The 11498-nt window shown below is 35.3% G+C and overlaps 1 protein-coding gene across 2 annotated transcripts; it reads right to left on the bottom strand.

The window, feature by feature from the left end:
• Positions 1-488: 488 nt before the first annotated feature.
• Positions 489-8396, bottom strand: LOC109218789. Of its 2 annotated transcripts, XM_019383172.1 has the most exons (8): positions 7999-8396; positions 5271-5411; positions 4965-5057; positions 4713-4839; positions 3580-3689; positions 2805-2885; positions 1247-1326; positions 489-1142 (listed from the first exon to the last, which is right to left on the bottom strand). In XM_019383172.1, exons 1-8 carry the CDS (start codon positions 8308-8310, stop codon positions 923-925), a joined length of 1164 nt encoding a protein of 387 aa, XP_019238717.1. In that variant the 5' UTR covers positions 8311-8396; the 3' UTR covers positions 489-922. The 2 variants fall into 2 exon arrangements, with proteins under 2 accessions (XP_019238717.1, XP_019238718.1); XM_019383173.1 differs by lacking the exon at positions 3580-3689 and having other exon boundaries at positions 2805-2881; positions 7999-8386.
• Between the last annotated feature and the right edge of the window lie 3102 nt (positions 8397-11498).

Genomic DNA, 11498 nt, shown 5'->3' with positions numbered 1-11498 from the left:
AAGAGCGAATTCGATCCTATAGTCGTCTTCTTTGTTCGAAAAATGTACATGAAAAGGGATGCTAGTCGGCTCGGCGAAGTTGTAGCCCAAAAAAAAAAGAAAATCTGGCATAAAAAAAAAATACGTACTTCCTAAAAGCTAAGTTGGAAATCTCTATGGAATTATGATAAGATTGAAAGTGAATACAGATTCTTTCTGATTCGCTATTACATTTATTTGTAGGGGAAAAAATGAGATACGAAAAAGTTTGTTAAATGTTATATCTTTTCCTAATATAAAGTAAAAGTGTATTAATGGTTGTCTATCAAACTTAATTATGGCTATAACAAGGCAGCTGAACAGATTAATAGCTTGACATATCTTTCATAATAAGGGCAAAATAGAAGCCACGAAAGCTGCATCTCAATTACAAAAGTTTAATCCTTGTTTAACTTTGAAGAATTTGCTTTGATTTTGTTTTTGCAAATTAACAAATTTGGACGTGTATATTTGAAACCAAAAACTTGTTAATGAAAGGGTTTTAAAGTATAACCAAGAAAACAAAAGCAAAAACAGAGGATTCCTAGTATGCTCATTACTCAAGAACCAACTGTTGTTCCTCTTATGTCTATTCTATATGACTACCACCAGCAGTTTCATGACATTTTCTTTTGCAACTCAAAGACTGTCCTTACTAACATGGAGAACAGCATACCTATACGGAGACAGTGTCATGACAGTTCGTGACAAAAAGATTGTATAAGAACCGGGAAAATCAAAACTGTCCAAAATGATCTGGATCTTCTGAGCTCAAACTGGTTATTCTTTCCCTATGAGAACATGTTAGTCCTATTGACCGTCTACTCTGTATATGTGGCATAGCATCTTCAGAATTGCTGATGTCAATCTGCCAGAAAGGTGAAAAACAACTCTGCTGCTATTCTTAAAGGATGTCGCGATTGTGTCTTTGTTTACGGGTGATGGACCTACCCATGCGAAGCCGTCGAGCTGTAAGTGCTTCTAACAAAACCTCCACTGCATCTTCAATTGCTTTAGCCTGTTTATCCAATCCATAGGAAACAAAATTTGGAAGGTCATGCAGCTCATCGAGGAGGCCTATTGCTGCTGCTGCTGTACATGTACGATCCCATGATGGTTGCGGTCTGCCCTTGGCCAATACATTACACATGAGTTAGGAACGGCAGAAAGGCAAGTACTAAGAGGAATGAGCACAAAAATAAGCTGCAGTTCGGATCATGTGATTCACCTGAGTTTATGCATCAAGGATGCTCCTGTGTTCAGCGTTATGCAAGGAAGCTCATCACCCCACATTAACTCGTACCGGTCCTAACAATTAAATATCTCAGATCAACTGTTTTTCTTTGGGAAATTAATCCACGTAATCAGAACTTAAATGAACCCTAAAAGGAAGGCAACTTTGGCATGACAGGAGAACTAAAGAATACTGTGAATAACTCGTTATACAAAGTCACTCATCTGTATCCAACTAACATTCTTGTACTTTTAATACACGTGGTTCTCTTTTGTTTACCTTATCTATTAAAGCAAAGCAAAGTACAAAGTAATTTTCTAAGGGACGGAGTGGAACTTTGGCATGATAACAGAAACTAAAGAAATACTGTGAATAACTCGTTGTACCAAGGCACTCATTTGGTTCCAACAATCTTGTACTTATACATGTGTTTCTCTTTTGCTGTATTGCTAAATGTTTAACCAATTACAATGTACTTCTCCGTCAGAAGGGAAGGGGGTTCTCTTTGGCGGATTGAAGGCATTTAAGTTCTCCAATACACACTAGAGGATTGGGTATCAGGGATTTGAGGGTCTTCAATAGGACCCTCTTGTATGTGGCTTTGAAGGTTCGGACTGAGGAAGATATGTATTGGAGAGTACTCAAAGACAAGTTAGGAGTGGATACAGGCAGATGAAGAACCCCTGCTATAACTAGTCCATAACTCCATAGCTCAGTTCTTTGGAGAGTCATTAACAAAGGGATGGGTGGACTTTTATAAAATATTAGGGGAGAGGATACGTTTGACTGCAGTAATATGTTTCTCAATATCAGGTTTTCGCAGATGTTTTCCGTCTCCACGGGAACAAAAAAGGAAAGTTTGGCTAAGGAGAAAGGAGAGAAGGGGTCGAGGCCTTTTGAGGTATCCAGCTTAGAAGGTAGAATGGAAGAAGTTGGAGACAGGTGGAATTGGAAAGAGAATGGTGGTAATTTTACTGTAGAATCATTTTACATGTCTTACATAAGAGGGAATAAAAAGCGATCTTAAATTATCAGGAAAAATGATTACATATTGAGAGATAGAATTGCCAGTCTCTAGATAATTATTACCATATGCCACTTACAGGTGTGCCCTTTTCTGTTAATAGAACTTACTTTCACCCATCAAAATAATTTTTATACAAGTAAAACACAAGAGTTTTATTAACTTCTATACACTTAAGACGCAAGAGTTCTGCAATTTCAGCTGTTATACAAATTAATTGTTTTCTCCAGATAGATCTTTATTAGCAAATTTATGTGCTCTAACATGCAGAACTGCAGTTGAAATCTGTGCATAAATAAGTATGTGAAAGTAACAAGTTATCATCACAAGACGCAGAAGCTTTTTCAATGTCCAATAATATAATCTCATTAATCTAATTGGTTAAAACTTAAACCTCAATCCCAATTTATTATTTCCGTTCTTTTTCTTTTATATCTTCTATTTTACGCGCTGATGAAAAAGTTCATCACTTCATAATGAAAACTTGATTTTAAAGCAATAAAGAGTTACATTTGCTGGCTGAAGTACCTTCAAACGGCTGAACATTGCACCCGAATTGCTCCAGGTCCCATCAATTAGAATAAAATTCAAGGAATGGCCTCCATCTGTCTACAAATAGCAGCATAAACGTCAACACTCATGCAATGGAAAATGAGAATATCACATAGACAAGTTGACAGGATTGATCACCATCACGTGGTTTAAGCAGCAAAAGTACACTCACACTACCATTGTATGAAATATTATTAGCAACCACATGTTCAAACAAATCTACATGGCACCATGAAAATACATGCTTAATAATCATTATAATGACTCTTTCAGTGCACTTAATCAAAGTAGCCAGCCCATACTTTTAGCCAAGGATAAAGGATGACTACTTAGTAGTAAGGACTCTCCACCTCCAAATACAAAGTGGGAGTGAGTCACCAAAGGAGCAAAAAGGGGAGAGGCCCTTGTAGGCTGCTAAGTAGGGCGGATTTGGGAGGGTAGAGTATATCATAAAGAGAATCTTTCGCTTGATGGAAGAAAATAGCTGAATCTCCCTCTTTCTTGAGAAGAGAAAGGGAAGTACTACCAAATTATATCTCCAAAGCTCCCTTATGGGTAATTCCATTATTTTCTATTATGGAAATTATTTGGAAGACTTTTCACTTTTCTCAAAGTCTCAAATTCATTTCCCTGAATTGCTTCCAGAAAAAGAAGAAGGTGAATGACTCTTCATTCCTACATTTGCTTCCCTTTGTCATCTTGTCAATGACAACTTGGCCATATTTCCATGTCAAAAGTTAGGGTGGCGTACAGTTTCAGGAGGGCATTCTACATGTGAAAAAGAAAGCTTGGCCATGCTATCCTTGACAGACTTCGCTGGTGCATTCTTGTTGGGATAAAGGCACCAAACCTTATCTTTTCCTGAAAATAATGTAAAATGCGAATCAAAAGCTAAATTCCCTGCAGGTTCTGCCAAAAGTGAGAACAGAATACACAGCATTTTTCCTAAAACAGAATACATAACATCAACTTAGCTCCATAAGCAATCTTCTTATTTGATGCTACATGAATGGGGTCAATCATAACGAAGTATTCTGCTAATTTCGACAAAATGGGAAAGAACTGTGATCATTCCCTCGTTACCATTAACATTTAAATATGGCATCAAACTTCAGTTTGTCTGTACCTACTGCTCTTCAATACATCCTAGAAAATTAACCCAACAAGTCCATCGGTTGACTAAGATAATAATTGTTTTTTTTCTTATTGTCCGAGCGAGAAATTGTCGGAAAGAATTGATCAAAACTGATAAACATGCTAAAAACAATTACAAGGGAAACTAACAAAAAAGTAGCAAAATTTTCTCCTAAAGTAGACTCGTCGAAGATGTGGTGCCCCAGGTATCTTTGACATTTCCATGGCTCCTGTGTGGTAGAGACAGAGCACCCACCTAGTTATTTGCTCAAAGGAATGTACATGCATACATGCCTAATTCAATAGTTCTCAAGAAATCTCAAATCTGTCTCAACACTCGCATACCAGTCTACCAGACACATGCTTACACAGTTGAATTTAGTAACTACAGGTTTTGAATTATTGGTTAACTAACAGATTGTATGGTATTGTAGCTATTAAGATGTAATTTTTAGTTTCCATACCTTTTTTTGGGACACAGATGGTCACAGGTACTAGGGCACAACCTCACACACTCTTGGCTAAATTACATAATGGGTATCATTTTACCCACCACAACAAGAGGTCTACTCCAAAATTCTGTAGTAAGCAACCTTTTTCATACAAAACATAAGCATCCATTTTTGGAATCATGTGGTAGTTACGAGCACTTTTCTGACAACTTCAAGGGATTATGCTGGGACAAGCTCTCTAGCTGCTTCATTCTACTAGAGTATTAAATTGCCAAACAAATTAAAATAAAATGAAGACCTGCAAGCTTCAATGCATCCCACATCATTTCCTCATGTTCAGCTATTCCATAGAGGCACAAAGTAGCAGCTTGAATGCCAAACACTTGCCACAACAACTTCCCTGTGTTATTTTGTCGCAAGAAATCCTGCAAAAGAACAAATTGATATTCATATAAACATTCTTATACAGGAAGAATTAAGTGTGAAATAAGAAGAAAATGAAAGGTTGTAAAGGAAAAACAAGAAAAAGGATAGAAAGAAAAGTTCGTACCTTTGGATGCATATACAACCAAAACCGTACTCGATGCCAAAGAGGACATGAAATAAGTTTTGAGCACATACAATCTTCCGAGGGAAGCCAGCACTTGAAAAATTTACAACAGAAACAAAACCAGATGTGATACCATCAAAACCTATTTGTTTGTCAAAAAAGAAAAAACAAAAGAACTTTTCTAAGGCAAAATGTGCAGATCACAACATACTTATTCTTTATGCTTTCATGCAGAATATATCTCACACAAAAATACAAGAATAAAATCTTAAAACATAACATTGATGTGTTAAGCAAATAGTTTACCTTCTGACAAAGGTAACCCCTACTTCCAAGCACACGACATGCAATTTGTCGAGCTGAAAAGAACTGGAGTTTCGTTTCTGAATCACCTAAAGACTGATATGTTGCTCTATGCTTTTTATCCTCTTGCACCTTGAAGTCACCCTAAGAATCAGAACAGAATTATGAGCTAATAATAATCAAGTAATTATAAAAGAGGCGAACAAACCCGAGGTAGAGCAATGAAATTTCTTAAAGAGAATAGGTAGTCATTATGAGGTCACCCGGCACCGTATATATTTATTTAGCATTACTTCCACTTTGTCATATATTTGCAGGGGCGGAGCTATAGCAGTGGGTGCGGGTTCGGGCGAACCCAGTAACTTTTTCTTGAACCCTGTATTTGTATTGAAAAACTCATAGCTTAAATAAAAATATGTCACGCCGAACCCAGTAACAAAAGGCATCTGGGTACAGTGGTAAGGGCTGTGGGTTCTCATGGAAAGCACGCAGGTTCGAGTTCCCTTGAAAGCAACGCATCTTTATTGTGTTTTTTACCAAGTTTTCATTTATTTTTTCAAAAAAAAAAAAAAACCACAAACTAATTATAAAATAGAACGAAACGACAAAGCTCTAGACAAAGGAGCCTATTGGTTTCCTTGCAAAATCAGAATTACACTTTTCCTTTTTTGTAAACAAAAGCTCCTCCAAAATACTATAACAAAAGAAAAAAGATGCATCTACACAAATTTGCACCCAAATCAAAAAAAGTTAGGGTTCTGTTGTTTAGAACCCACACACTTCATATCCTAGCTCTGCCTCCGTATATTTGATCTCTCTTTCCGTGTATGAAAAGCTGAGAGGCCAAAAAACTTAACTCCAAAATGTACTTTACCGCAATACCGCTTAATCCAATTTTATCTTTTTCCAATATTATTCATTTTCTCAAGGTTGTTCATTGTTTTTTCATTTAAAATCATCAATTTTATGTATATTGTATTTAAATTTTATATAATACTAGAGTAAAATTAGACTAGATATACCAAGTGAATTTTTCATTTCGCACATAGAAATACCACAAGTTACTATAAAAATTGGGTTGTCAATAAAGGATCTTTACTATATCGTTGTTATAAAATGGAGAAGTGCAACGCGTGTTCTACAACAAAGATGCAAGACCAGCTATATCACATGAGAGTGAATGTTAGGCCTTTGAGACCCAACTTACACAAATTGAATGTTGCAAGAATGCAAATATTAAGATGAATTTGGAATTATATAGGAGGAGAAGATTTTAAGTGATCACATCCAACAAAGGGTGCAAATTGCACAGAAATAGTGAAAATAGCACATATAGAGGATAAAATTGTGGGAGCATTTTCAAAATTTTAAATAGCCATATGTCTTTTTATTTTAAGTGTCCTATCTATTTCCAAGTGGCTTCTCGCATGAAGCCTTAAAGCCAAAGTGTTGAAGGGCTTTGACAAGTGGCTATGCAAATCTACCATGTGTCTTCACGCATGGAAGACTAGGTACACTTGTTAATATTAAAGCCAAGTGGACTAATATATTTGGACAAGTGTTAAGACTCTCCACACTTGTCATACATGCAACCTCCCTAATTGTCTATTAGACTAGCCATCATACTCACTCAATTCTCAACCGAGAATTCATCTTGCTTCTTCCTTCTTTATAGTTAGCTAATCATTACTTTCTTCCTACAATCATTACCTATTATTATTAATTCTTCTCTTCAATTTTTGAACCTGGTGGATTTATTATTTGATTTTGTTGATTCCTGTATCCTCTAAATAAATAGAGGTAGGCTTGTTTAACATTTCACATTGCTGGAATACTTTCTTAGGACAGTGCCCAGCACGACTCAAGCCAATTCGTGTATCTGCTCACAAATTCGTTGTCATTTTCCCCATGTCATTTCCCTACAAAAGTGAGGTCACCTAAGATGGTTGACCATGTATCATATAGACTTTTTGATTTACCGTTTCCACCATTGCGACAATATGATGATTTTAGTTGATAAAAGGATATGAGGTAGACCTAAATTCATATGAAACGGATGTGTCTTGAGAGATCTAAATATCTCAAAATCAATGCAAACCTGACAAAGAACCTAACATAATCGAAGTAAAAATTCCATATGAGTTAATATAAACTTTAAAGCACAGGAGCTGCAAACACGGACACCTGCACACCTAGCTAACCCTACAGGAAACTGAGATTTAGATAAATCCTAATTTGCCTTCAAAGACAAATATTTAGTACTGGAATGAATTATACCAAAATAAAGAGCAATACTTGAAACGAAATAGACCTGATTCCTTACCAACCCTAATTCGTTTGGGATTGAGGCTAGTTGGTTGATATTAATAGAAATTGTTGTTAAAAAAGTTGAGAATATTTGGTTCAAGCAATTTGACAATCAACAATTAAACTGTCATCACTTTATCTAGTATCAACTAGTAGTATTACTGAATAAAGGGTCCATCAGAAAGCATTCTACAACGGCAGAGATGAGTACGCCCATTAGTGGCATTCAGCATTCCTACGTTTAGCATTGGATGTACTTTCTAGGCCCAAAACCAATAGCGTAAACTAGGAGTAAACCGCCAAGATAAAACTAACAAATTCACAATGCACAAAATTGAGATTCTCTTTTTCTGACATTTTGATAGGGAAATCATCAAAGTTTGGCTAAAAAACATTCAAATTTCAAAAATCGAAGTTTTTTTACCGAGAGTTTGCCGTGATTGCCACCAAAAATCATATCTGCATCACTATCTTTCTGCAAAAGCTTCAAGTCATCAACTACCTGAGTAACCATAGAGGGTATAGGAGATGTGGTACCCCACCCCTGCCATTCTTCAACGCTAATGGCAGCTTCTCCACTGCTGCTTACTTTGTGGGATTCACTTGAAGGAGAAACAGAGGAATGCATTGTAGCTGTTGTTGTTGTAGACATAATCGTTTTGCTGCAAAATTGATGCGGAAAATGGAACGAGCTTCTGAAGCTCAAGGGTCTTGTTGTTGTTGGAAAGAACAGCATCGTATTCGGTCAGTGGTGGGTGATTTTGGAATTTCCTTAACACTTTTACCCACTTTGGTTTAGATTCTCTGCAATATCTCCTTTGCATTTTGAGCCTATAATATTGGGCTTACTAGATGATATGGAGACTAACAAGTTAAAAAGTACTTAAAAGCTGGTTTGATCAATTTTTAAGAGTGTGTTTGTAAGCTGGTTAAACTGGCTTATAAGCATTTTTTGGCTTATTTACGCATTTGGTAAAATTAAAGTGCTTATAAGTTAAGTGCTTATAAGCCAAAACTCATAAGTTGGTCTCCCCCAACTTATCAAATTTTAGCTTATAAGCACTTTAGATTTGACCAATATATTTACTATTTTATCCCTAAAATACTTCTTTTTAAAACAAAACTCTTCGTATACCTAGTTCTTCAGCTACTTATTATTAATTTCAGCATTTTTATCCAAACATGTAACTGTTTATTTCTTAAATCAGCTTAACACTTAAAAGTGTTTTTCAGCACCTAATGCTTATCAGCTACTCTAAATCAGCTAAGCCAAACGGGCTCTAAGTCTGTTTGGATTGGCTTAAAAGCTTTTTGACCAGCTTTTAAGCCATTTTTAGATGTTTGGAGTGTTTGGCAAAAAAGAAAACAGCTTAAAAAAGTTAAAAAAAGGCTTAAAAAAAGCTAAAAGCCACAAGTTAGGATATCCTAACTTTTCCGTTTTTGGCTTAAAAGCCATCTTATTTTGACCAACAAAATTACTTACTTGTCCCTTATAACTTTTACTAATCCCAAAATTACCCTCATCTAATAAATCCTAAAACATCCAACTACTCCCACTTTCTGTTCATCTTCTTTCCTCTTCTTCTCCTTCATCTTCGACGGTAAGTTTGTTCTTCTCCTTCATCTTCGACACTTTATGTTCTTCTTTCCCAAACTACTCTCAAACTTGCCTTGTTCTTCATCCTAAAACATCCAACTACTCCCAAACATGGTTTTAAGGCTTTACATTTAAAAAAAATATGGTAACAATCTTTTTGCAAGTTTTATGTTTGGTCATGATCAGCTTATAGAAATTGAGGTTTGGCAGAATGTTACATAATAAGCAAGAGGAAGATGTAGGTTCTTGATTTGTTTTATGCGATATTTTTATCTTTTTAACAGAAAAAAGTGTTTACCAGCACTTATTTACCAAACACTTCAATAACTTTTTTTAAGTTTCAGCACTTTTATTCAAACAGGTAACTGCTTATTTATAAAATAAGCTCCAGCACTTAAAAGTTGCTTTTAAGCACTTGTGCTTAAAAGTTGCTTTTAAGCACTTGTACTTAAAAGCCATTTTTTAAGCCAATCCAAACAGGCTCTAAATAGCACGGTTGAAAAATAGCCAATATTTTGCTCTAACACAGAAACTTCTAGCATATTATGTTAGAATTCCAGCACACGGAAAGTTCCAGCATAATATACTGTAGATTGGAGCACATGTGTATGAACTTCCAGCATATTATGCTGGACCAGTATATTATGCTAGAACTCCAATATATTATGCTGGAACTCCAGTATATTATGCTAGAAGTTCACATGTAAAAAATTTGAACTCCAGTATATTATGCTGGAATATTTTTCGGATTTTGAACAGTGTTTTCATTCAGATTTATCTTTACATGAAAAGTGGCCAAATTGCGATTACTTTTGAAATTGTGGCTATTTTCAATTACCACTTGTAAATCTGACTATTTTTGAATTTCGAGCACTGAGCCCAACCTATATGTTATTAGCCCAACCCAAAATTAAAGGGCAAAATACAAAATTGACCGGTCAGGCAAATAGCGTTTTCTAGCCAAAAAGTACATAATATATATATTTTTTGTATATAATTCACATATGTACAAAAAAAAATATACATTTTGTTGGCTATATTTTCGGGAAATATACATTTCTCAAAATTAAACTCCTTAATCCATTTATGACCATTTTTGTTTTACATCATTGAACATTGTATATGCAATTCCACAAACTCTACTCTTTTGGTTTTTGATAATCGTAATATCCGAATCATCTTGTATGCACGTCGATTAATTCCACAAGGTATATGCTACCTCGCACTAGCAACATGTACTCTTTTGTATCATTTTCAAATTTGTTGTTAAATACTTGCTATAAAACAATAAAAGTGGATTCTATGACACAATATAGTATCTTCAAATGTAAAAATATTTTAGACGAGAAGCAAATGTGAGTAAAACAAACTATATCGCGTCTATTAAATAGTAATAGAACTCTTCATTCTCCTCGTTTTTAATATTGAACCTATTCTTCCCCTATTTATTACTTTCCTGCAAATAAAGAATAATGGAACATGAGAAATGATAATTGACTTAAACATAGGAGAGAACTTTGTGGTACAGTAATTATACTCTTAAACCTTCAAACTTCTCAAAATAATCACTAAGTTTGGGGCTTCAATCGAGGTAATCAGGGGGAAGTGCACGGTTGGCCACTAATAACACATACATTTACTTTTAAGCCACTGTTTAAAATGTCTTTAGTCTTTAGCCACTGCTTTAATAAACTTTAACTGTCCGGACGAAAATACCCTTCTGCTCATGTCCTTAACTTTTGTACTTAACTTCAGGACTTCAGAACTACATGTCCTTAACTTTTGAACTTGGAACTCTAAGTTCAGGACTTCAGTACTACACGTCCTTAACTTTTGAACTTGTAACTCTAAGTTCAGGATTTCAAGGCTACATGTCCTTAACTTTTGAGCTTGGAACTCAAACTTCAGGACCAAGCGTCCTTAACTTTTGAACTTGTAAGTCAAAGTTAAGGACCTATTGTCCTTAACTTTTGAACTTGTAACTGTAAGTTAAGGACTGCTTGTCCTTAACTTTTGAACGTGTAACTGTAAGTTAAGGACTGTCTGTCCTTAACTTTTGAACTTGAAAATCAAAGTTAAGGACCTATTGTCCTTAACATTTGAACTTGTAACTGTAAGTTAAGGATTGTCTGTCCTTAACTTTTGAACTTGTAACTATAAGTTAAGGACTGCCTGTCCTTAACTTTTCAACTTGCGTCCTTAGCTATTGAACTTAACTTTAGGAATTCAGGACTACATTTCCTTAACTTTTGAACTTGAAACTCTAAGTTCAGGACCAAGTCCTTAACTTTTGAATTTAACTTTAGGACTTCAGGACTACATGTCCT

The sequence above is a fragment of the Nicotiana attenuata genome, unplaced genomic scaffold (genome assembly GCF_001879085.1).
Source record: "Nicotiana attenuata strain UT unplaced genomic scaffold, NIATTr2, whole genome shotgun sequence".
Classification (NCBI taxonomy): domain Eukaryota; kingdom Viridiplantae; phylum Streptophyta; class Magnoliopsida; order Solanales; family Solanaceae; genus Nicotiana; species Nicotiana attenuata.
Note: the sequence above shows the minus strand (reverse complement) of the source record. Positions and strands in the feature narration are given on the sequence as shown.

Coding starts and splice junctions, on each gene's coding strand:
- LOC109218789 (XM_019383172.1), bottom strand. CDS start 8,310: ATGCTGTTCTTTCCAACAACAACAAGACCCTTGAGCTTCAGAAGCTCG. Junction 5,058..5,270: donor GGGGTTACCTTTGTCAGAAG/GTAAACTATTTG, acceptor AAATTTTTCAAG/TGCTGGCTTCCCTCGGAAGA. Junction 2,886..3,579: donor TAGAATGCCCTCCTGAAACT/GTACGCCACCCT, acceptor TGCTATTTGTAG/ACAGATGGAGGCCATTCCTT.